Here is a 27851-nt window from a genome sequence, read left to right as displayed (position 1 = left end):
TATTTCTGTGGAAAATGTTTAGTACTATTTTCCACCCTCATTGCAGGCGCTGTCTCGCTATAACGTAAGCTGTATGTCGTACTAAAGTTATTTTTAGAATTCTAACACGGCGATTGCATTAAGAACTAGTGTATCTTTCATTTGCTGTACAACATGTATTTTTTAGTAAAGTTTATGATGAGTTCTTTGATTAGATTAGGTGAGTGTCAGAAATATATCCGGATAATTTTGTGCAGTTTGGCTACGTATTCACATTGTAAAACCACGATTTGTACCGCTAAATATGCACATTTTCGAACAAAACATATATGTATTGTGTAATATGATGTTATAGGACTGTCATCTGATGAAGTTTGTCAAGGTTAGTGAATAAATTTATATCTTTTGCTGGTTTTTTCGCTATCGCTACCTTTGCGGTGAATGAATGCGGTTGTGTGGTTGGCTATTGTAGTAAGCTAATATAATGCTATATTGTGTTTTCGCTGTAAAACACTGAAATATTGGCTGGATTCACAAGATGTTTGTCTTTCATTTGCTGTACACCATGTATTTTTCATAAATGTTTTATGATGAGTATTTAGGTATTTCACGTTGGTCTCTGTAATTGTTCTAGCTGCTTTGGTGATATTTGTGATTGTAGCTGCAATGTAAAACTATGACTTATACCTGAAATATGCACATTTTCCGAACAAAACATAGATTTATTGTATAACATGTTATAAGACTGTCATCTGATGAAGTTGTTTCTTGGTTAGTGACTAATTCTATCTCTATTTGGGGGTTTTGTGCAAGCTACCTGTGCTGTGAAAGAAATGTCTGTGCTTTTTTGTATTTGGTGGTGAGCTAACATAAATATACGTGGTGTTTTCACTGTAAAACATTTAAAAAATCAGACATGTTGGCTGGATTCACACGATGTTTATCTTTCATTTGCTGTATTGGACTTGTTTAATGTGTGAAAGTTAAATATTTCTAAAAAATAGCGGAACCCCGGGGCTAGACAGGTTAAAGGCCCCAATTGCATCAAGAAGTTCCACCTCTGTAATTTGGTCTTCACATGAGTCTTTCTGTACAGACAAAAAAATCCATACAATTAGTTTCAGTTAGTGGAGGAGACTGAAACGAAAACATATTCTTAAAGTACTTTACTTCCTCTGTCAAAATATAATTTGGTGAATCATGCGTGACTCCATCATTTGTAACAAGTTTTAATTAAAAAAAATTGGTAGCATTTCTATATTGAAGATTGAAAAAGAATCTGGTGCATTTTTCCCCATATTCCATCCAGTTCGCTTTATTTTTATAATATATTACACTCGATCTTTCTTGAATAAGTTCCTCCATTTATTTTTGTTTTTCCTCTAACTTATTCTGTGCCTCTATGGTACCGTTTTTATTGCTATCTAACTGTACTGTTAGTCCTTCAATTTCCTTTGTTAATATGGACTCTTTTGATCTAAATTGCTTTTGTTTTATAGATGAGTACTGAATTGCATGGCCTCTAAAGGTACACTTAAGTGTCCCATACAATACGGGGATCTGTTGAACCTATGTTATGTCTGAAAAAGTCAGTTATAAATTCTTCTGTCCTAGTTCTAACCAATTTATCATCTAGTAGGCTTTCATTAAATTTCCAATATCCTCGCCCACGTGGAAATTCTGTAAGAGGAATATATATGGCAATTATGTGATGATCCGACCGCATTCTGTCCCCTATCAACACTTTTTAAACTTTTGGTGCCAGAGAGAATGGCATAAGAAAGTAGTCAAGACGACTAGCTTGATTAAGTCTCCGCCATGTATATCTCACTAGGTCAGGGTATTTAAGTCTCCATATATCCACTAATTCCAATATATCCATGACATTCATGATTTCCTTAAGTGCCCGAGGGTGATAGTTTGTAGTGTGATTTCCTTTCCGGTCCATAGAGGCATTTAAAACCGTATTAAAATCTCCCACCATAATAATAGAGTCTAGTGTTGCTTGTAGAGTTGATAAATTCTTATATATATTTTCAAAGAAGCTTGGATCATCATTATTCGAACCGTATAGGTTAATAAGCCATATCTGTTTATTGTCCAATAACACATTTCAAATAATCCATCTACCTTGAGGATCTGTTTGGACAATTTGCACATTTGGATCAAAATTATTGTTAATTAAAACCATCACCCCTTTTGAATTTCTTTGCCTATGGGAGAAATATATTTCGCCCCCCCCGGTTCTTTTTCCACAAAACTTCATCTAAAACTGTTGAATGGGTTTCCTGTAAACAATAGATATTATATTCCTTCTCTTTTAGCTAGGTAAATACTGATCGTCTTTTCTTATTATCTGCTAGGCCATTACAATTGTAACTGGCTATACTTACTTCACCACTTACCATAATGAGACACAACTTTCAATTATTTATATCAAAATATATGTTTGTAAATGTACCATTAAAAAGTAACATGATGATTGAGTGTCTATATAGCTGTACCATGATATTTGCATTGCTACTAAGTAAACCTCCAATTGGTCCCTACTATTCCACCCGCTAAAAGCCCTCCTCATCCCGAGTTGGGTTGTCATCCCAATGCCCGGCAGACCACCCTCGACCCCCTGTATCCCATAGCCCTGAACCGACTGGGATCCATCCTTTGAAAAGAGCACACAGTGCCATTTACCGAATTGAGGTAGATCAACTGCCAAATGCATTTCCATCGCCCTCACCTCGATTTGTATTATATATAGCTGTGGATCATCCTCTATTGTCCCTGACATCTTTTACTCCTTCGCAACAGTTGTGGGATATACACATACACCCACACACACTCAACCCTTACCCCCCACACAACCATAAGCTCACATTCTCAACAATTGCACCATCCCAGAGCCCAACTCAAGATAGGTCTTGATTTACAATTGCACTTACAGTTGCAGCTGCATGAGAAGGCCTGCAAGACTGCGCAAAAAATGGGCAGAAATTTAGAGATTTTATTAACCATTGTCACATCCTAGATGATGGAGGTGAAATGTACACCCTTTCCCTGAAACACCCACAATACGGTCAACCGTATTGACCATATTCCCAAGCATCTCCATGCAGTCAGACTTTGATTTTGTGCCACCAGGGTCACAATAATATACCCCCTCTCTGAATGTCCGAGTGTGACCCCCTTCCCATGGGTTACTGCAGCTAGTGTTGCCAGCACTGCCACTGCCTGGGTGGGGGCACCCCACCGGAATCCCCACCGGCTAGGTACAAGGCTAGGTACAAGGTAGTCAAAGTTCTCATTAGCAGCTTTGAGAATATCCTTGTGTAGTATGCTCTCCCTTTAGGGGGCTTTGCAGGACCAACCCTGCCAAGCAGGCTCAGAATCTTGAGGGGGCAGTGCTGCTCTTGGTCTCTGACCTCATTTTGGCTGCATACAGACCGCTTACAGCAGGCACAAAAAACAGTTAGGGACTTCTCCGTTTCTAGGTCATTCAGGTGGGTGTCTAGGGTATAGGGTCATGGACCGTACCATTGAAATAGGATCATAAATAAATAATTAGATAATTTATTTAAAAAATGTAGTTCCCCATGATAGGACAATAAATAAATAAGACGTATAATTCATTATAAAAGTATATCCATCATCTGAACAACATTGAAAGCCCTCTCGTACCCCGGCTCACAGCAATACATTGGTTCTGGGATATGCAACCATTTCATTACTCACTCACTCAACATTCCCAAACATAACAAATAAAATCAAAAATAAACATACACCACACCATCCACACATACTGTGCCTTTTGTTTACTTAGTTTGTATCTTCACTATGTTGAATTAGTGCTTGTGTGGTCAATTAGTTATATGTGAAGATATATAGAAAAGCTATATTTTTTATTGTATTGTTACAATCCATAACCGGGCTAGAATTGTGTTTATTCTCCTCATCTATGAGAACTTTGTAATTTTTTAAATAACCATGGAGTAGTCTTTATGTCTCTGAACAACTGGTTATCAATATGTAGTTTATCAACGACGAGAGCTACTCGTTTCGCTTTTAATACATTTTCTTTGAAAATTGGATACAGAACTTTACGCCGTTCTGCAATTTCCTTCGGAAACTGATCATTCATGCCAATTTTGGTCCCAGCAAGTCTTTTACCCAGGCTTTAAACCATTATTTTATCTTCAAATGAAGCAAATTTGACAACGATTGGATTTTGTCGATAGCTTCGCGTGGGATCTGAAGCGCTGTAAGGAGGAACTCTAACTACAGATTCAGGAACTTCCCCTTCTTTCTCCTGGATACCTGTAAGTACCAGATTCTCTCTCGTGGATCTAGTTTGTATGTCCAGTAAGGCTTCCCTCAGGACGGTGTTCTCCTTTTTAATTTCATTAATTTCGGTTTCAATCTTATTGACTGTCCCTTTTAGCTTGTGTGTTTCCTTCTCCTTGTCACAGCTTTTTCATCACTCATCTCGAGGCTTGTCTTCAACTCTTTTATATCCTTACTAACTAATTCAAGTAGACCCAGTTTGTCATTTATTGATTTTAACAGATCGGTTTTGACCTTTACCATTCCCAGTGGTGAAAATATTAAATTGTCACGTTTTCGTTTTGAAATCGGTTCCCCTGTCTTACTCTCCGTCATGTTTGGGTGTTGCTTGTTTTTGTAATATTTTTTGATAAATGTCTCTAGTCTTAAGATTTGTTTTGTGTTATTATCCAGATTGAAGGTTATCACCCACCAGATTATGTAGTGCTAATATTTTAATCTACCCATCATGTCCGATTTTTTAAATGTTTTACAGTGAAAACACAACATATATTTATGTTAGATCACCACCAAATCCAAAAAACACACAGCCATTTTTCCCAGCCAAAGATAGTCACACAAAAGCAGAAATAGAGATAAAATGAATCACTAACCTTTGATAATCTTCATCAGATGACACTCATAGGACATCATGTTACACAATACATTTATGTTTTGTTCGATAATGTGCATATTTATATCCACAAATCTCAGTTTACATTGGCGCCATGTTCAGAAATGCCTCCAAAATATCCAGAGTAATTACAGAGAGCCACGTCAAATAACAGAAATACTCATCATAAACTTTGATGAAAGATACATGTTTTACATATAATTAAAGATACACTGGTTCTTAATGCAACCGCTGTGTCAGATTTTTTTTTTTTACTTTAGGAAAAAGCATACCATGCAATAATCTGAGACGGCGCTCAGAAATACACAACATTTCTCCGCCATGTTGGAGTCAACAGAAATACGAAATTACATCATAAATATTTCCTTACCTTTGATGATCTGTCATCAGGAATCCTTGTTTCACAATAAATCGTTGTTTCGTTCGATAATGTCCATTACCAGTGTCCAATTAGCTACTTTTGCTAGCACTTTTAGTTCACATGTCCAAACGCTGGCGCTGGTCCAGGCGAACTCGGACGAAACTTCAAAAAGTTATATTCCAGGTCGAATAAACTGGTCAAATTAAGTAGAGAATCAATCTTCAGGATGTTGTTATCATATATATCCAATAACTTTCCAACCGGAGCATTTCTTCATGTCTGTATAAGTAATGGAACACATGGCCAAATCATGACTAGCGCGCGTGACCAGGAACTAGCATTCTGCCAGACCACTGACTCAAATAGCTGCCATCCGGCCCCACATCACACTAGAGGCTTCATTCCAAAATCAAATCAAATCAAATTTTATTTGTCACATACACATGGTTAGCAGATGTTAATGCGAGTGTAGCGAAATGCTTGTGCTTCTAGTTCCGACAATGCAGTAATAACCAACAAGTAATCTAACCTAACAATTCCACAACTACTACCGTATACACACAAGTGTAAAGGGATAAAGAATATGTACATAAAGATATATGAATGAGTGATGGTACAGAACGGCATAGGCAAGATGCAGTAGATGGTAGAGTACAGTATATACATATGATATGAGTAATGTAGGGTATATAAACATAAAGTGGCATAGTTTAAAGTGGCTAGTGATACATGTATTACATAAAGATGGCAAGATGCAGTAGATGATATAGAGTACAGTATATACATATACATATGAGATGAGTAATGTAGGGTATGTAAACATTATATTAAGTGGCTAGTGATACATTTTTACATTATTTCCATCAATTCCCATTATTAAAGTGGCTGGAGTTGAGTCAGTATGTTGGCAGCGGCCACTAAATGTTAGAGGTGGCTGTTTAACAGTCTGATGGCCTTGAGATAGAAGCTGTTTTTCAGTCTCTCGGTCCCTGCTTTAATGCACCTGTACTGACCTCGCTTTCTGGATGACAGCGGGGTGAACAGGCAGTGGCTCGGGTGGTTGTTGTCCTTGATGATCTTTATGGCCTTCCTGTGACATCGGGTGGTGTAGGTGTCCTGGAGGGCAGGTAGTTTGCCCACGGTGATGCGTTGTGCAGACCTCACTACCCTCTGGAGAGCCTTACGGTTGTGGGCGGAGCAGTTGCCGTACCAGGCGGTGATACAGCCCGACAGGATGCTCTCGATTGTGCATCTGTAGAAGTTTGTGAGTGCTTTTGGTATCAAGCCGAATTTCTTCAGCCTCCTGAGGTTGAAGAGGCGCTGCTGCGCCTTCTTCACAACGCTGTCTGTGTGGGTGGACCAATTCAGTTTGTTCGTGATGTGTACACCGAGGAACTTAAAACTTTCCACCTTCTCCACTACTGTCCCGTCGATGTGGATAGGGGGGTGCTCCCTCTGCTGTTTCCTGAAGTCCACAATCATCTCCTTTGTTTTGTTGACGTTGAGTGTGAGGTTATTTTCCTGACACCACACTCCGAGGGCCCTCACCTCCTCCCTGTAGGCCGTCTCGTCGTTGTTGGTAATCAAGCCTACCACTGTAGTGTCGTCCGCAAACTTGATGATTGAGTTGGAGGCGTGCATGGCCACGCAGTCGTGGGTGAACAGGGAGTACAGGAGAGGGCTCAGAACGCACCCTTGTGGGGCCCCAGTGTTGAGGATCAGCGGGGTGGAGATGTTGTTACCTACCCTCATCACCTGAGGGCGGCCCGTCAGGAAGTCCAGGACCCAGTTGCACAGGGCGGGGTCGAGACCCAGGGTCTCGAGCTTGATGACGAGTTTGGAGGGTACTATGGTGTTAAATTCTGAGCTGTAGTCGATGAACAGCATTCTCACATAGGTATTCCTCTTGTCCAGATGGGTTAGAGCAGTGTGCAGTGTGGTTGCGATTGCGTCGTCTGTGGACCTATTGGGTCGGTAAGCAAATTGGAGTGGGTCTAGGGTGTCAGGTAGGGTGGAGGTGATATGGTCCTTGACTAGTCTCTCAAAGCACTTCATGATGACGGAAGTGAGTGCTACGGGGCGGTAGTCGTTTAGCTCAGTTACCTTAGCTTTCTTGGGAACAGGAACAATGGTGGCCCTCTTGAAGCATGTGGGAACAGCAGACTGGGATAAGGATTGTTTGAATATGTCCTTAAACACACCAGCCAGCTGTTCTGCGCATGCTCTGAGGACGCGGCTGGGAATGCCGTCTGGGCCTGCAGCCTTGCGAGGGTTAACACGTTTAAGTGTTTTACTCACCTCGGCTGCAGTGAAGGAGAGCCCGCAGGTTTTGGTAGCGGGCCGTGTCAGTGGCACTGTATTGTCCTCAAAGCGAGCAAAAAAGTTATTTACTCTGTCTGGGAGCAAGACATCCTGGTCCGCGACGGGGCTGGTTTTCTTTTTGTAATCCGTGATTGACTGTAGACCCTGCCACATACCTCTTGTGTCTGAGCTGTTGAATTGCGACTCTACTTTGACTCTATACTGGCACTAAGCTTGTTTGATTGCCTTGCGGAGGGAATAGCTACACTGTTTGTATTCGGTCATGTTTCCGGTCACCTTGCCCTGGTTAAAAGCAGTGGTTCGCGCTTTCAGTTTCACGCGAATGCCGCCATCAATCCACGGTTTCTGGTTTGGGAATGTTTTAATCGTTGCTGTGGGTACGACATCGTCAATGCACTTTCTAATGAACTCGCTCACCGAATCAGCGTATTCGTCAATGTTGTTGTTGGACGCAATGCGGAACATATCCCAATCCACGTGATCGAAGCAGTCTGTAGAACCGCTACCTCCGCCTTTGTGCAAGGAGGAGCACTGCCAGAGCCCTGCAAAATGACCTCCAGCAGGCCACAAATGTGCATGTGTCTGCTCAAACGGTCAGAAACAGACTCCATGAGGGTGGTATGAGGGCCCGACGTCCACAGGTGGACGTCCTACGGCCTCCTCCACGTCTCCTGATGTACTGGCCTGTCTCCTGGTAGCGCCTCCATGCTCTGGACACTACGCTGACAGACACAGCAAACCTTCTTGCCACAGCTCGCATTGATGTGCCATCCTGGATGAGCTGCACTACCTGAGCCACTTATGTGGGTTGTAGACTCCGTCTCATGCTACCACTAGAGTGAGAGCACCGCCAGCATTCAAAAGTGACCAAAACATCAGCCAGGAAGCATAGGAACTGAGAAGTGGTCTGTGGTCACCACCTGCAGAATCACTCCTTTATTGGTGTTGTCTTGCTAATTGCCTATAATTTCCACCTTTTGTCTATTGCATTTGCACAACAGCATGTGAAATTTATTGTCAATCAGTGTTGCTTCCTAAGTGGACAGTTTGATTTCACAGAAGTGTGATTGACTTGAAGTTACATTGTGATGTTTAAGTGTTCCCTTTATTTTTTTGAGCAGTGTATATTCCATTTACATTGCAGACGCTTATATCCAATATGACAGCATATTTTTGTATGTGACCCCAATGGACATCGAACCCACAACTCTGGTGTTGCTACTGCCATGCTTTTATTAAATTAGCCATGTACAGGACTACTACAATAGATAAGTACAATATAATACAATACATGATTACAATACAGGTGGAATATGTATGATTGCCATCCCCATGAGCGTACCTTCAGGCCATGAAAAAGGCATGTAATGACCTCCATCCAGACCTACACTGAGTATACCAAACATTAGGAAAGCATTCCACAGGGATGCTGGCCCATGTTGACTCCAATGCTTCCCACATTTGTGTCAAGTTGTCTGGATGTCATTTGGGTGGTGAAACATTCTTGATACACACAGGAAACTGTTGAATGTGAAAAACCCAGCAACATTGCAGTTCTTGACAGAAACCGGTGCACCTGGAACCTATTACCATACCCCGCTCATCTTTTTGTCTTGCCCATTCACTCTCTGAATGGCACATGCACATACACAAGTCTACATTTTCTCAAGGCTTAAAAATCCTTATTTAACCTTTCTCCTCCCCTTCATCTACACTGACTGAAGTGGATTTAACAAGTGACATCAACAAGGGTATCAAAGCTTTCACCTGGTCAGTCTATGTCATGGAAAGAGGAGGTGTCCTTAACGTTTTGTATACTCAGTGTATGTCGGCTTGGATTCGCCGTGCCAAAAGGTTTTTCCCCAGGTGCATGAACAATGAGGACATTTACTGCGATGTTGATGCATTTTTTGCTATTGGATTACCTGTTTGTTAAAATAACTAAATTGAGAATATATCATTATGTCTTGTTTTGGTATTTAAATCAATGTTCTCATGTTATTTCACATTGTGCGACAGTGGTTAGAGCGTTGGGCCAGTAACCGAAAGGTTGCTAGATCGAATCCCTGAGCTGATAAGGTACAAATCTGTCGTGCTGCCCCTGAACAAGGCAGTTAACTTCTAACGAGTCAGAAACACGGATCCGGGAGCACCCCCCACCCCCCACCAGTAAAAAAGCTGAATAGCATAGCTAGCATAGCGTCACAAGTAAATAGTAGCATCTAAATATCATTCAATCACAAGTCCAAGATACCAGATGAAAGATCCACTTCTTGTGAATCCAGCAATCATTTCTGATTTTTAAAATGTTTTACAGGGAAGACACAATATGTAAATCTATTAGCTAACCACGTTAGCAAAAGACACCATTTTTCTTTGTCCACCATTTTTTCTCTCCACCAGTAGCTATCACCAATTCGGCCAAATAAAGATATTGATAGCCACTAACCAAGAAAAAACCTCATCAGATGACAGTCTGATAACATATTTATTGTATAGGATAGTTTTTGTTAGAAAAATGTGCATATTTCAGGTAGAAATCATAGTTTACAATTGCACCCACCATCACAACTCGACTAGAATAAATACAGAGAGCAACGTGTATTACCAATTTACTCATCATAAAACATTTCATAAAAATAGACAACGCATAGCAATGGAAAGACACAGATCTTGTGAATTCAGACAATATTTCAGATTTTCTAAGTGTTTTACAGCGAAAACACAATAAATCGTTATATTAGCATACCACATGTGCAAACGTTACCCCAGCATGAATCAAAGGCAAGGGGAGCGATAACGTTATGATCACCAAAATATATAAATTTTTTCACTAACCTTCTCAGAATTCTTCCGATGACACTCCTGTAACATCATATTACAAAATACATATAGAGTTTGTTCGAAAATGTGCATATTTAGCCACAAAAAAACGTGGTTATACAATGAGAATACTAGCAAAACTGCCCTGAAAATGTCGGGCGCTATATTTGAGAGTGATCTAGTCTAATCGATAGCTAATCATAAACTTGACTAAAAAATACAGGGTTGACAGGAATCGAAAGACAAATTAGTTCTTAATGCAATCACTGACTTACATTTGTAAAATTATCCTTACTGTGCAATACCGGGTCCGCCAAGCGAAGCTACACATAACAAAATGGCGACATATGCGTTTAAGATTTTTTCTACAGAACAGCGATTTATCATCATAAATAGTTCTTACTGTGAGCTGTTCTTCCATCAGTATCTTGGGCAATGTATCCTTTCTTGGGTCTAATCTTCTTTTGGTCGAAAGCTGTCCTCTTGTCCGTCGAAATGCCCACTAACGTTCGACCGGGACCCCGAAACGTGCCCGGTGCGTCAATGTGCATCACAAAGCAATGCCTCAAAATCGCACTAAACGGATATAAATTGCTATAAAACGGTTTAAATTAACTACCTTATGATGTTTTTAACACCTATAACGAGTAAAAACATGACCGGCGATATATAAGTGGCTAAACCAACGCTTGGAAAGAGAGAGAGTCCGACGTCCATCTTGCGTGAGGCGCAGCAGGAAAAGAACGGTACATCCGGTCTTTTCTGTTTTATACTGGCCCTGATTGCGCAATCGACTCCATTCAAATTGTCACCTCTTACTGACATCTAGAGGAAGGCATGGGCAGTGTTTGTATCCTCATAGGATTTACAGGGACTTTAAAACTGACCTGGGACCAGAGGCCAAAATGTCTGAAATCTCACTCCATATCAGGAAAAGTGCTGTAGAATGAGTTCTGTTTCACTCAGAGACATAATTCAAACGGCTATAGAAACTAGAGAGTGTTTTCTATCCAATAATAACTATAATATGCATATTGTACGAGCAAGAATTGAGTATGAGGCAGTTTAATTTGGAGACGATAAATGCTAATGTTGAAACAGCACCCCCTATATTGAGAAAAGGTTAACCCGTTGTTCCTAGGCTGTCATTGAAAATAAGAATTTGTTCTTAACTGACTCTAGTTAAATAAAGGAAAAATTTTAAACATATACTTTGGATCAATGGTTGTGTGGCAAAAGATGTCTTCAAACAAAATGAATGCACAATAAATCATTTTGAATATGAGACTTGCTGTGTTACAAGTGTTACCAGTTTGGAGTTTTGTACTAAGAGTTAAGAAAATTCACCACATACTTGTGAAAATAGCACCAAAAAACCTAATACTACATTCCAGACTGAGAACCGCCGAAGGTCAATTGATTTCCCGATTGATTCTAGCAAATGTTCACAAATGTGTCAAATGCTTACAAGGTATTTAAATTAGGCTGCATATTCCACTGTGCCGCGCCGTGTGACCGTCAGAGAGGAGAAGGGTGACATTGATGAACCATCTGCTCGCCGAACATCACCGTAAGCAGCTGTACTGATGGACAGAGCCCTATGCTTTCTGACACACTGTGCACTAGAAAATGCCAGCTCAGCAAATTTGGCGTAATAATTATGTACCAACTCCTGTGAACCAGAATCATCAGAGTACAGTGTGCCCTCTCCTCTCTCTGGATTACATGAAGAAAAGCAGAAAGAACATTTTCGGAAGTCTGAGTGAGAAAAATTGCTTGTGAAGGCTGGAGTGTTTTTTTTTCACTGGTTTATGACATCACTGAACCTTTCAGGGCCTTTTCTAAAGGATGAATGTGTGTATGTGCGTGTGTGTGTGTGTGTGTGCTGTACGTGTGCATGTCAGAGAAAGATTGTTCATTTGCAGACCGAAAAGCAAGCAACTGTTTTAGCCTTCTTTATATGTCTGAGGTCCTTCAGTGGTGAGCAGTGAGCAGCATAAACCTTCTCATATAAGCCTATGCTGAGAGAAATGTCTAATTACTCATGATCAAAGGGTGCTGTTCTGTTAAGGTGATGTGGAGAGTCAAACAGAATATGCATGAAGAAATGTAGGCAGGTCACTTTTATAGAATATTGGATCATTTTCTGTCTGGACTGCTGACATTTATTCTTTGTCGTTGTGACTGCTTGTTACTGTGTCTTTGAAGCAAACTGGATTAAATGAAAATATGTTAAATATCACCAAATTAGGAAATATAAACAACAAATAACTGCTAAAATTATTTCTACTAAAAATGCAATGCCAAATGTGACTGAATTCAGGAAGGTGAGCTTTGGTTTATATTTTTTTATTTTTTACAGGTATATCACACTGCAGTTGGAGGAAACATGGGAAAGTTATGCTTCTTTGAAATGTGATAAACTTGTTATGCCACTTCGCAGACAAGGAGGAGGAAAATGCCCTTGATTGATTTTCACGCTTTCTAGAGAGCTCTTCTTTATCTAGGCCCATTCAACATTGTTCACGCCCTCTTAAGCCTTACACCATCTCTTTAAGAATTCACATGTACTAAACAATAATATAAACGCAACATGTAAAGTGTTGGTCCCATGTGTCATGAGCTGATATAAAAGATCCCAGAAATGTTCCATCCTCACAAAAAGCATTTTTCTCTCAAATGTTGTGCACAAATTTGTTTACATCCCTGTTAGTGAGCATTTCTCCTTTGCCAAGATAATCCATCCACCTAACAGGTGTGGCATATCAAGAAGTTGATTAAGCAGCATGATCATTACACAGGTGCACCTTGTTCTGGAGACCAAAAAATGGCACTCTGTAAAGTTTGTCACACAACACAATGCAACAGATATCTTATGTTTTGAGAGAGCATGCAATTGGCATGCTGACTGCAGGAATGTCCCCCAGAGCTGTTGCCAGACTACTGCATGTTAATTTTTCTTCCATAAGCCGCCTCCAACGTCGTTTTAGAGAATTTGGCAGTACGTCCAAGTCGCTAGTTGCTAGTATCACCTTCTGAAAAATTTTCCACTACATTTGTAACTAGTCAGATTTTCTAATCCTCTCTTTCGCTTCCGGGTGAGGTAGATCCAGGATTGGCAACAAGTTCTTCATATAATTTGGCGCAGATTATATGCCCTCGGGGCTGTTTTGCTAGAGGCTAGAGGCTGTTTTCCTTGTCAAAGTACTCTGTGATGAGTCCATGGATGACATTCAAATTCCACATCACTGTACATACACTTTATGTGCATTTTGGATGATTATAACCACTGTCAAGATTAAAATAGCCATGTGGGTGTCATTACTTTGAATATTCGGCCAATTTATCATATACACTGAAATCATTAGCAATATAGACTTCATGGATTGCAGTATTCAGACCCCTTGACTTTTTCCACATTTTGTTATGTTACAGCCTTATTCGAAAATGGATTAAAAAAATAAATAATCTCAAAACAATCTACACACAATACCCCATTATGACAAAGCAAAAATCGTTTTTTTGAAATGTTTGCTAATATATAAAAAATAGAAAACTGAAATATGACATTTACATAAGTATTCAGACCCTTTACTCAGTACTTTGTTGAAGCATATTTGGCAGCGATGACAGCCTCGAGTCTTCTTGGGTATGACGCTACAAGTTTGTGTCACGACTTCTGCCGAAGTCGTTGCCTCTCCTTGTTCGGGCGGTGTTCGGCGGTCGACGTCACCGGTCTTCTAGCCATCATCGATCCATTTTTCATTTTCCATTGGTTTTGTCTTGACTTCCCACACACCTGTTTTCAATCCCATCCATTACCTCTTGTGTATTTAACCCTCTGTTTTCCCCTCATGTCTTTGTCAGAGATTGTTTTATGTCAAGTGTTGTTTCTTGGTGTATAGGTGCGCGACGGGTCCTCGTACCCATGTTTATTTTATGTATGTACATTTTCGTGTTTGGAGCATGTTAAGTGGACATTTATTAAAAGTCTCCATTTAAACTCCGTTTAACTCTCCTGCGCCTGACTTCCCTGCCACCTATACACACGACTCTGACAGTTTGGCACACCTGTGTTTGGGGAGTTTCTCCAATTCTTCTCTGCAGATCCACAAGCTCTGTCAGGTTGGATGGGGAGTGTCACTGCACAGCTGTTTAAGTCTCTCCAGAGATGTTTATTTTATATATTTTTTCACCTTTATTTAACCAGGAAGGCCAGTTGAGAACAAGTTCTCATTTACAACTGCGACCGTGTCAAGATAAAGCAAAGCAGTGCAACAAAAACAACAACATAGAGTTACACAGGGGATAAACAAACATACAGTCAATAACACAATAGAAACATCTATATACAGTGTGTGCAAAATTAAGTAAGGAGGTAAGGCCAATAGTGGCGAAGGAATTACAATTTAGCAATTTACACTGGAGTGATATATGTGCAGATGAGGATGTGCAAGTAGAAAATACTGGTGTCCAAAAGAGCAGAAAAACAAAAACAAATATGGGGATGAGGTAGGTAGTTGGTTGGTTGATTGGATAGGCTATTTACAGATGAGCTGTGTACAGCTGCAGCGAACAGTAAGCTGCTCTGACGGCTGACGCTTAAAGCTTGTGAAGGAGATATAAGTCTCCGGCTTCAGTAATCTTTGCAATTCGTTCCAGTCATTGGCAGCAGAGAACTGGAAGGAAAGGCGGCCAAAGCAGGTGTTGGCTTTGGGGATTACCAGTGAAATATACCTGCTGGAGTGCGTGCTACAGGTGGGTGTTGCTATGGTGAGCTGCTATGGTGAGCTGAGATAAGGCGGAGCTTTACCTGGCAAAGACTTATAGATGACCTGGAGCCAGTGGGTTTGACGACAAATATTTAGAGAGGACCAGCCAACGAGAGCATACAGGTCGCAGTGGTGGGTAGTATATGGGGCTTTGGTGACAAAAGGGATGGCACTGTGATAGACTGCATCAATTTGCTGAGTAGAGTGTTGGAGTCTATTTTGTAAATGACATCGCCGAAGTCAAGGATCGGTAGGATAGTCAGTTTTACGAGGGTATGTTTGGCAGCATGAGTGAATGAGGCTTTGTTGCAAAATAGGAAGTGGATTCTAGATTTAACTTTGGATTGGGGATGCTTAATGTGAGTCTGGAAGGAGAGTTTGCAGTCTAGCCAGACACCTAGGTATTTGTAGTTGTCCACATATTCTAAGTCAGAACCGTCCAGAGTAGTGATGCTAGCCGGGCGGGCGGGTGCAGGCAGTGATCGGTTGAAGAGCATGCATTTAATTTTACTAGCATTTAAGAGCAGTTGGAGGCCACGGAAGGAGTGTTGTATGGCGTTGAAGCTCGTTTGGAGGTTTGTTAACACAGTGTCCAGAGAAGGGCCAGTTGTATACAGAATGATGTTGTCTGCATAGAGATCAAAGAATCACCTGCAGCAAGAGCGACATCATTGATATATACAGAGAAAACAGTCGGCCGGGGGGAATTGAACCATGTGTCACCCCCATAGAGACTGCCAGAGGTCCGGACAACAGGCACTCCGATTTGACACACTGAACTCTATCTGAGAAGTAGCTAGTGAACCAAGCGAGGCAGTCATTAGAGAAACCAAGGCTTTTGAGTCTGCCGATAAGAATACAGTGATTGACAGAGTCGAAAGCCTTGGCCAGGTCGATGAAGATGGCTGCACAGTACTGTCTTTTATCGATGGCGGTTATGATATCGTTTCGGACCTTGAGTGTGGCTGAGGTGCACCCGTGACCAGCTCGGAAACCAGATTGCACAGCGGAGAAGGTACGGTGGAATTTGAAATGGTCGGTGATCTGTTTGTTCACTTGGCTTTTAAATACTTGAGAAAGGGAGGGCAGGATGGATATAGGTCTGTAACAGTTTGGGTCTAGAGTGTCTCCCCCTTTGAAGAGGAGATGACCGCGGCCGCTTTCCAATCTTTAGGAATCTCAGACGATACGAAAGAGAGGTTGAATAGACTAGTGACAGGGGTTGCAACAATGGCCCTGGATAATTTTAGGAAGAGAGGGTCCAGACATGTCTAGCCCAGGTGATTTGTAGGGATCCAGATTTTGTAGCTCTTTCAGAACATCAGCTGTCTGGATTTGGGTGAAGGAGAAGCAGGGGGTGGGGCTTTGTTGTCCAGGGTTGGGGTAGCCAAGTGGAATGCATGGCCAGCCAAAGAGAAATGCTTGTTGAAATTCTCGATTATTGTGGATTTATCAGTGGTGACAGTGTTTCCTAGTCTCAGCGCAGTGGGCAGCTGGGAGAAGGTGCTCTTATTCTCCATGGACTTTACGGTGTCCCAAATCTTTTTGGAATTAGTGCTGCATGATGCAAATTTCTGTTTGAAAAAGCTAGCCTTTTGATTGGGTTCAAGCTCTGGCTGAGCCACTCAAGGACATTCAGAGACTTGTCCCGAAGGCACTCCTGAATTGTCTTGGCTGTGTGCTTAGGGTCGTTGTCCTGTTGAAAGGTGAACTTTCACTTCAGTCTGAGGTCCTGAGTGCTCTGGAACAGGTTTTCATAAAGGATCTCTCTGTTCTTTGCTCCTTTCATCTTTCCCTCGATCCTGACTAGTCTCCCAGTCCCTGCCGCTGAAAAATATCCCCACAGCATGATGCTGCCACCACCATTCTTCACAGTGGGGATGGTGCCAGGTTTCCTCTAGATGTGACGCTTGGCATTCAGGCCACAAGTTCAATCTTTGTTTCCTCAGACCAGAGAATCTTGTTTCTCATTGCCTGGAGTCCTTTAGGTGCCTTTTGGCTAATTCCAAGCGGGCTGTCATGTGCTTTTTACTGAGGAGTGGCTTCCATCTGGCCACTCTACCATAAAGGCCTGATTGGTGGTGCTGCAGAGATGGTTGTCCTTCTGGAAGGTTTTCCTATTTCCACAGAGGAACTCTGGAGCTCTGTCAGAGTGACCATTCAGTTCTTGGTCACCTCCCTGACCAAGGCCCCTCTCCCCCGATTGCTCAGTTTGGCAAGGCGGCCAGCTCTAGGAAGAGTCTTGGCGGTTCCAAATTTCTTCCATTTAGGAATGATAAAGGCCACTGTGTTCTTGGGGACCTCCAATGACCTCAAGGCTTGGTTTTTGCTCTGACACACACTGTCAACTGTGGGTCCTTATATAGACAGGTGTGTACCTTTCCAAATCATGTTCAATCAATTCAATTGACCACAGCTGAACTCCAATCAAATTGTAGAAACATCTCAAGGATGATCAATGTAAACAGGATGCACTTGAGCTCAATTTCGAGTCTCATAGCAAAAGGTCTGAATACTTATGTAAATAAGGTATTTTTCATTATTTTTGCAAACATTTCTAAAAACCTGTTTTCACCTTGTCATTATGGGGTATTTTATATAGATTAATGAGCGTAAAATATTATTTTATCCATTTTAGAATAAGACTAACGTAACAAAATGTGGAAAAAGGGAAGGGTTTGAATACTTTCCGAATGCACTGTACATAAATCTTATTTGATCTTCCTGTCAGTTGCCCCAAGGCATTTCATGCAAGTGGCATACTGTGTCTGCAGTTAATGCTCAAGCAAGATCTTGACACATGCAGGGCATTTGAACAAAGAAACAGTGGTATAGCTATTCCAAATGGGCTTTTACGACCTATTATTATGTGTAGAGCTTTTTCAAATAGCTTTTAGAGGTCACACTAAAAGCATATTTTGAGAAAGGTGCTAAGGGTAGGCCTACTCCTTTACAGACATATCAACTGTGATGACATTAGACCAGATACACTTAGACCCCCACAAAGTTAAAAAGTTGAGAATAAAATAGCTTTTACAGGTCATAATAAAAGCATGTAGGGCAGGCCTGTTGACGAAAGGTGTATGGGCACTCTCTTTAGACATAGCAGTGTTGGTGACATTAGACCAGGTGCCTTTAGCCTCCCACAGAGTAGGAGAAAGAAAAAAGAAAAAATGTGGTAAAAGACAGAAAAGCATGACATGTGGTCTCCAGGTTATGACCCCCCAACCCCACACTCACACACACACACAAACACAGTGGAGCCAGCATGTCACTCATCCGGTGGCGTACGCCAGTATCCCGTAGAGGACTGAGAGGAGAAAGAACTAAATGTGTAGTACTACAATACTGGGGCTTGAGATCAGGCCACCTTTGACAAAGCACTCTGTAATCAGCCACAAACAATGAGCCTGCCTTGCCACTGTAGGCCTGGGCCAGAAACGGACTGGCAATAGAGCAGGTCCATCTTTATGCAGTGGGCCTGTCTAAGTTGGGGCTCTTGCACAGAACGATCATTATTTGGCTAATAATGGGGGCCTCAAGGAAGAAAATGAGTGTGGGCCTGCCATCTGTTTAGAAGGAACTGAGGGAGAGATTACAGATGAACTGAGGGAGAGATTACGGTCTACTTACTCTACACATAGGTGAAGTGTAATGTGAGGTTTCACTAGCTGTTGTTCACTATAGATCTGAGGGCAGTTTTTGCTGAAAACATCTGAGGGATCTTTTTATAGTTTTATGAGGTGTATAATTTTCACATACCTCATTCAAACAGTATAACAGAATGCTGTTGTACATTTTTATGAATGTTGAAGATGTAATATCTGAGTTGGCAGTGTAAGAGGAAACCTGCCTCTGCTATTATTTAGGTAATGAATTATGTCATGATGTCCATTAGATCATACACAATGTATAATAGGGTCTCATAATTATTACTGTATGTGCGAATGAATTCAGACACTGCCATAGGCCTACTGTATGTTTGGACATGTACAGTATTACATTACATCGTAAGCATTAGTCTGCGGAAGCAATATAAACTCAGCAAAAAAAGAAACGTCCCTTTTCAGGACCCTGTCTTTCAAAGATAATTTGTAAAAATCAAAATAACTTCAGAGATCTTCATTGTAAAGGGTTTAAACACTGTTTCCCATGCTTGTTCAATGAACCATAAACAATTAATGAACATGCACCTGTGGAACGGTCGTTAAGACACTAACAGCTTACAGACAGTAGGCAATTAAGGTCACAGTTATAAAAACTTAGGACACTAGAGGCCTTTCTACTAACTCTGAAAAACACCAAAAGAAAGATGCCCAGGATCCCTGCTCATCTGCGTGAACTTGCCTAAGGGCAATAAATTGCAATGTCCGTACTGCGAGACGCCTAAGACAGCGCTACAGGGAGACAGGACGGACAGCTGATCGTCCTCGCACTGGCAGACCACGTGTAACATCACCTGCATAGGATCGGTACATCCGAACATCACACCTGCTGGACAGGTACAGGATGAGTTACAACTGCCAGAGTTACACCAGGAACGCACAATCCCTCTTTCAGTGCTCAGACAGTCCCCAATAGGCTGAGAGAGACTGGACTGAGGGCTTATAGGCCTGTTGTAAGGCAGGTCCTCACCAGACATCACCTGCAACAATGTGGCCCATGGGCACAAACCCACAGTCGCTGGACCAGACAGGACTGGCAAAAAGTGCTCTTCACTGACGAGTCGCGGTTTTGTCTCAATAGGGGTGATGGTTGGATTCGCGTTTATCGTCGAAGGAATGAGCACTACACCGAGGCCTGTACTCTGGAAGGGGATTGATTTGGAGGTGGAGGGTCCGTCATGGTCTGGGGCAGTGTGTCACAGCATCATCGGACTGAGCTTGTTGTCATTGCAGGCAATCTCAATGCTGTGCGTTACTGTGAAGACATCCCCCTCCCTCATGTGGTACCCTTCCTGCAGGCTCATCCTGACATGACCCTCCAACATGATAATGCCACCAGCCGTAGTGTTTGTTCTGTGCGTGATTTCCTGCAAGACAGGAATGTCAGTGTTCTGCCATGGCCAGCGAAGAGCCCGGATCTCAATCCCATTGAGCACGTCTTGGACCTGTTGAATCGGAGGGTGAGGGCCAGGGCCATTCCCCCCAGAAACTTGCAGGTAGGTGCCTTGGTGGAAGAGTGGTGTAACATCTCACAGAAAGAACTGGCAACTCTGGTGCAGTCCATGAGGAGGAGATGCACTGCAGTACTTAATGCAGCTGGTGGCCACACCAGATACTGATTGTTACTTTTTTTAAATTCCATTTTTGTTTGTCACATGTCTGTGGAACTTGTTCAGTTTATGTCTCAGTTGTTGAATCTTATGTTCATACAAATATTTACAATGTTAAGTTTGCTGAAAATAAACACAGGTGACAGTGAGAGGACGTTTCTTTTTGTGCTGAGTTTATGATTGAGTAGTCATGAGTGTTTATTTTTAATGCTGTTGAATTCTGTGTGATTGTTAGTTATACTTGAGAGCTATCCTCCAGTGCCTAAAAATAACACATCAATAACCAACCAGCTATATGAAAGGATAACTTTTATTCATAATATATTCATACTTGTACACAAGTAAAATAAAATGCATATCTATGATTCCATTGCAATCTCTGTGAAACATTTAGATAGCATTATTTTAGCCAATGCTACCCGTACCCATACTGTGATAAAAACATACATAAACTCAAACTGGGGAGAGAATAAACATTTGTCTTTACTTATAAACATAAAAAACATAACCGTACCCGACAAATGCAACACTTTTTGAATAAATAATGGGGGAGTGAAAATCAATTTTTCAACAAACAAACCCTAAACTTTCTTTGTGTGCGTTCAGACCCTCTGGAATTAATGTTATTTTTTATTAATTTTTTGTGGTCTGTCTAAGCAGTCACTGTCTCAGCAGTAAAAGCTTTTGAGACAGAAAAGGGAATAAGGAGTCTCCAAAGTGGTGTAGCTTAGACACGGTACAGTACATACAGAACAAACAATTTGTTATATACATTAGATCTGACATGTTCTGCAAAGGCATCCTTTTTTGTTAACCTCTCTATTATCATAAGTCCTTGTTACCCTGGCGAAGGGTCCAAACCTGACTTCCTGGGTTATCAGTCTCTGGGCTGTTAGTGGAGGTCAGAGATCACTGCAGATAGATTCTGTATCATTGTCATGAGCATTAATAACAATCTGTGAGTCCCAACAAAGTTTATTTAGCATGAATCCCATCCCAGGCCCTAAGGTCCTAAGACATGACCAACGAGAACCAGAACCAGATTATGGACATGAAGAGAAAACTCAGCTCCAGCTGCATTGTAGATCCATGGCCTTTGAGACATTGTGCATCGGATTTGGGTTTTTTAGTGCACTTCTTTTTCTTCCTGGTTGGGGCTGTAGAAGGTTCCAGATCTTGCAGTTGGACTAAGGACTGGTCAAGGTTGTTGGACAGAGTCCCCAGAGGCCCGTCGTTGAGACTCTGCTTATTCCGGATGGTCTCATTTTTTGTTCGCTCCTGCTCTCTGAATTTGGTCTTGGATATGTTCTCCTTCTCCTTGAGGGGGTTGTTGGTGATCTGGCGGCTGTTGTAGGATGAGGGGTCAGGGATGGTTTTCCCAGAGATGATAGAGGACTTATCATTATCTGGAAGACAACACCTGGGAATTCCATTTCCCAGAGGATTTTCCGTGGAGTCAAATTTTCCAGACCACAGGTTGGAGCTGAAGAGCTGGGTTTGGATCTGAGGAGTTTCCACACACCCTTCCAGATCATCACTCTTCAGCCGTTTCAGGTCCTTCCCAAACAACTCCAGTGGGACGTTACACTCAAGCTCTGAGCTGGAGCCCTTGAAGCGTTTGAACCAGTCCCACAGGGTCCTGGCCCGACAGTCACAGACCCACTGGTTCCCGTTGAGACGCAGGTACTGGAGGGACCCCAGCGGGTCCATGGTTTCCCCAGTCAGCACGGTCAGGTTGTTGTAGAACAGGAACAGTGTGGTCAGTTTTCTCAGGTCACTGAATGCTCTTGGTTGGACGTAGATCACCCGGTTTTGGTGGAGCAACAGGCGGTCGAGGTTAATGAGGCCACGCAGCATGTGGTCCGATACGGTCTTGATCTTGTTGTTGTGCAGGAAGAGATAGGTGAGGTTGGTCAGGTCCAGGAAAGTGTCGTCGTGCAGGGCCAGTAGGTTATTGTCCTGTAGGTAAAGGTACTGCAGGGAGAACAGTCCCTGGAACGCTCCGACAGGTAACTCCGACAGGCCGCACCTGTGCAGGTGGAGGGTGTGAAGCTTGGACAGGCCCCTGAAGGCCGTGGGGCTGATGATTCTCAGGTTACTGTTGTCCCCAATGTCCAGCTCCTCCAGCCGCTCCAGACCATAGAAGGCCCCAGCTTCGATGTGGCTGATGTTGTTGGAGTACATCCAGAGCACGGTGAGGTTGTGTACAGAGCTGAAGCTGGTGGAGCGGACCACGGTCAGCTTGTTGCTCTGCAGGAATATCCGCTGGCTCTGCACAGGGATCTCGTTGGGGATGGAGTACAGTCCTTGTTGCTGGCAAGCCACGGTGGGCCGTGGCTCACTGTAACACACACATTTGACCGGGCAGCCCTCTGCTCCCCGAGGCACCAGGTTTAACCACAACACAAGGAACAGGAGTCGGCCCCCTGGAGAGAGAAGAAGAGATGAGTGGGTCAGTTCTACAAGTACATAAAAATACTTCATCTTAATTTCAATGTAAATGTGATTTGTAAATGTGGTTTTTAAATGTGAACATCTCTGCCTATCTCTTGATTGGTTTTCGATTTTGCTTTCCTCTAAAGCAAAACAAAAACTTTACAATATTGTTCCCTGATCTCCCTGGTAATTTTTTGTAATTAGACACTGGCCTAATATTGAACTTCAATTCATATACCTATCCAATCACCATTACATCACTTTCCTTTACATTTACAGTAAGTAATCCCTGAATATTCTGCAGCATAAAGAGGCAGTGGAACACCCTTTAGGCCAGGGCTCTCCAACCCTGTTCCTGGAGAGCTACTGTACTGTAGGTTTTCACTCCAACCCTAATCTAGAACACCTGATTTTAATAATTAGCTGGTTTATAAACTGAACCAGATTAGTTACAACTGGGGTAGGAGCGAAAACCTACAGGACGGTAGCTCTCCAGGAACAGGGTTGGAGAGCTCTAGGCTCTCACCTAGTCCTCTCCTAACTAGTAATGCAGTGTGTCTTTAAAGAGAAAACCGTCAGTGATTATTTGCCCCTGCGGACCCATTTCCTCCTTGCTGCTAACGCAAGCATGAAGACCTGGACGATTGAGGAGAGGGGTCCCGAGAAGCTGATTCATTAAATATGGGTGTGTAGCTTTTAAGCAGAATTAACCAAAGCAAATAGGGCGGATGGAACTAAGGTTTGACATTTAGCCTGTCGCGTAAAGATAAGTGTAGTGGGAGCCTGGACCCTTTCGTGCCTGGCTGAGAGGCTGAGATCTTGATGCTAGTTTCCAGGGTGGAGAGCAGAACTGGGTTCAAATAGAATTTGAGATCACTTAAAAAAAAGTTATGTTATCACTGTTGTGTTTCTAATTGTTTCCAGAAGTAATTCATTTTCGCTTGAGTTATAGGAATGCAATGTGTTATCGCCTACCTAACACCGGAACATGCAGACACAGCACAGATACAAGTATAGCGATTTCACTAATTCATCAAATGCAGATCAAGATTTCAAAGTGTGACAGCAGGAGATGCCAAATCCAATATGTCATGTCAGGTGTCAGGTGTTATTGGCAGATATTGTACAAATCTTAGTGAATCCAGCCCTAGCTCCTGTCCTAAGTGAGGATTTCCATCCACAGCTGCCACAGCCATCACTGGAATCCCAGGCTCTGCCGTGACAGGTAGTGAGGTACTGGAAAATGCATGAGCTTTACCCTCCTTCACTCACTCACTCCTTCTCTCCACCACTCCTGTTTTTCCTCCCCTGCCTCCCTCCCTATCTCACCCCATCTCTCTTTCCTCCTCCTCCCCTCCCTCCCTCTCCGTCCCTCTCTTCCTCCCTCCTCCCTCTCCATTGCTTTTAATCCATCCCTCCCTCTCTTCATCCCCCTCCCTCATCCCTCCATCCCTTCCTGTTCTTCATGCAGCAGTTGTAGCATCTCATCCCTGGCCATTGTGAAGCGGGGGCTGTGGTGTGGCTTGACAACAGCCCCCCGCTGCACTTTCCCTCCAATCTCCCTCTTCAGCCTTCAGCCAGACACACTATGCCACCAGAAAGCTGTTAAGTTTCCTTCCACTACTCTTTATTTCTGCATCACAACACTTTTCCCTCCCAATTCCTAGCCACTTGCTTCTCTAACAATAGCGATATATTTTTTTTGTAACTGCAGCAGGCTTTGTATCTCCTCAACGCATCTCCGCTCACTGTCTTATTTCCACCCATGCGTTGTATGTTGGAGACCTGGTTTTCTCAGCTCCCGGTATAATGTTCTATAATGGTCTTCATTCTAATCTTTTGAATGACAGTATAGTCTAAGCCAATCAGGTGTTATCAGTTGTCATTATTTTTTTTATACTAATTATTGCCTGCTGCCTGCTGACTGCTTTCTTTATATACAGATGTAGGATATTAATTATAGACAGTTTGCTACAGCAGGAAAATAATCATTCAGAAATAGGAAATGTGGATTATAATTAATGGACATTTTTCAAGTCTGAAATGTAAAGGTGGAAATTGCAACTCAGAAGCCTTTTAAAAACCTCAAATACACTACACGTTTTACATTTCCTGCATTGCAGTAAAGTTGTCGTGCAACAGGGTGATCAAATTAAGATCCTACATCTATAGGACTGTGTCAATTACCTTGCCATTAGTGTTGTCAAACAGAATTAAGAAATCCAAAGACGTTTTTGCCCTCATCACGTTGACCCCACCTTGTTTTTACTGTGCTTACAGTTCCGTGATTAATAACTGTGTAAACAACATAGTAGTTACATATGTTTTACTATGTAATTACATGGTAATAGGGTTGTTGAGGAATCAGTTACACAATTTAAACAAGGAATGAGTAATTACACATTCACTTGATGAAGGTTATCCCACATGTGTAACTACTGATGTTATTACACATGTTCTTGTTCCACTATGCAACTGTTTTGTAATTACACATTTTAACGTCACCTGTGAAGTACCATGTTAATAACTGAAACCAAAACCGGACCTTGTTACATGTAACAACAATTGTAACAACTATCGGCTATTTTTCAATTAGTTTATTTCTGTTTTGGTAAAAGCAACAATATAAAGTGAAGTGACATCTGAATTGCTTTGTAGTTACAATGTAACAACCTTTGCAGACAATAGGCTAACCAAGGGAAATGAGGAAAATGATTTTACAGTTTGACTTTTCTTTAATGGATTTGAGAAAGATTCATATTCAAACAACTCAACCATTTCAGACTCAAAGCTATAACTATTTTAGCTAGTAAAAATACAGGGTGGTAAAGCTAGCTAGCTAGCATTTCCACATCATTCACTAATGTAGCTAGCTAGGCACTGGTAGCCTAATGTCAACACGTTTTCAACTCAGTTAATAAACTTTACTAAATCATCATAAAACATTTCATTTACAATGTTAGTTCACTATTTTGGAGACTTACTTTGCACATTAAAAACATGACAAATTAAGAGACAGAAATAACATGTAACTTCCACTTGGCTGCATAGGAGAGTTGTGAGAGGTCAGTGTGATGTCAGTGTTCTTCTGGCTTCTTTATTTATTGTTCTTTTGAATGTACATACATGTAAATAAATAGTGAACAAAAAGGTTAAAAGATAAGACCCTTTTTAAAAATGTATACCTAAAATGACATACCCAAATCTAACTGCCTGTAGCTCAGGACCTTAAGCAAGGATATGCATATTCTTGATACCATTTAACAGCTTCTACCCCCACGCCATAAGACTCCTGAACAGCTAATCAAAGGGCTACCCAGACCCCTCTTTTACGCTGCTGCTACTGTCTGTTTATTATTTATGCATGGTCATTTTAACGCTACCTACATACTACATCAATTACCTCAACTAAAATATTGAATTAATTTTTTTAAACAATTTTGTTTGAGTTCACCAGGAAATTATGTCACACTGACCTATCACCTCTCAAACTGTCCTCTGCAGACAAAATGGAAGTCACTATTACTATTTCTGTCTCTTAATTTGTCGTTGGCATTTAATTGAATGTCCTCCTGTCTCCAAATTTCTCCTGGATAGCCTATGGTCTGCAAAGGTTGTTTCATTGTAAATACAAAGGTTGTTACATTGTAACTAAGTAATTATAAAGCTTATACACTACTGGGTTTCACTTTACGTTAAGTTGCTTGCTCCTGGTTAGGTACATGATAATGACAAGTATATCCTATGTAACTACATGGTTCTTACAATACACTTGATTCAGAATAGCCTTTGAGCCAGGTCATGGCACACATGCGGAATAACCTTCAGCAAGTGAATGTGTAATTACACATTCCTTTTTCCAATTGTTTAATAACTGATTCCGCAACAACCCTATTACCATGTAGTTATATAGTAAAACCTATGAAACTACTATGTTGTTAACAGTTATGAATGTGCTAGTTACATAGTAATAGGGGCAACTTAATGTAAAGTGTTACCTGAATACATACTGTATATAACATCGTTATTGTTTTGGTGGCAACCTTCATATCAAACAATCACAAAATGTAGCATAAATCCCCCAAAAATATATCTTATTTTGCTTTGCCAGCTTTGGTTTCAACATTGAATCTCCCCTATCTGGTGTGTCGAAACACAGCCCAACACAGCACAATGTCACACATCCACATCTCCAGAAACTGGTGTTTCAGAAACTGGCATCCCACGAGAAAAGTCCATTATTGTCCAACAGCAATCTTAACTCTGTCTAAGATGAGCCAAGAAACTCTTTGTCTTATGGCGACGATACAAAGTCAAACATCCTCCCAAGCTCTTAGTAAACTGAAGCTCATTGACTCAGGCTCGCTTCCGTGTTTGAGAAGCAATTGTCTTCACAAAAGGATGCAGAGCCTGAGTCCCAAGTTGCACCCTATTCCCTATATAGTGCACTACTTTTGACCAAAGCACTATGCCACTTGTGACACAGACAGGGAGACAGAGGTGGAGATATGCCCAGACAGTTAACAACCTGGTGATGAACGGCAGACATCAAGCATAATCCTCACTTGTCTAATTGTATTATTTGCCAAAACAAAACGACTATGAACAATGTGGGAGAACAGAGAACACTCCAGATAATAGCGAGGGGTGAGGAGGGGTAAGGAGGACATAAGTGGGAGCAGCCAGAGAGCGCTGTTTACTTAGCGCAGCAGTGCATGACAAGCCTGACACCCTCCAGCTCATTTGCATACCTCCCTGGCTGTGTGTGTATGTGTGAACTACTTCACTACTCTAGCCCCATCCGTGGCTTTCTCTCAGCATGATAGAGGCATCCTATCCCAACCCTGGCAGCACCTTGAGAGCACACAGGGCATGCACAAAGGGGATCCAGGGGATCTGCAATCCATCATACTGGCTTCACTCTGAAGAGGC

General features: G+C 41.8%; 1 protein-coding gene and 1 long non-coding RNA gene across 3 annotated transcripts in view; one reads left to right on the top strand and one right to left on the bottom strand.

Moving 5' to 3' along the window:
- Positions 1–27851, top strand: part of LOC139576408 (uncharacterized) — a 530253-nt gene that overhangs the window by 78723 nt on the left and 423679 nt on the right. The window lies entirely within an intron of this gene.
- The window catches only part of LOC139576399 (reticulon-4 receptor-like), a 120885-nt gene continuing 113808 nt past the window's right edge, over positions 20775–27851 (bottom strand). For both annotated transcript variants that reach the window (XM_071402504.1, XM_071402503.1), the window contains exon 2: positions 20775–22909. In XM_071402504.1, the coding sequence (XP_071258605.1) occupies positions 21495–22909 (1415 nt within the window). In that variant the 3' untranslated portion in view covers positions 20775–21494. The remainder of the gene's footprint in view (positions 22910–27851) is intronic.

This window comes from Salvelinus alpinus, chromosome 5 (genome assembly GCF_045679555.1).
Source record: "Salvelinus alpinus chromosome 5, SLU_Salpinus.1, whole genome shotgun sequence".
Lineage (NCBI taxonomy): Eukaryota > Metazoa > Chordata > Actinopteri > Salmoniformes > Salmonidae > Salvelinus > Salvelinus alpinus.
Note: the sequence above shows the minus strand (reverse complement) of the source record. Positions and strands in the feature narration are given on the sequence as shown.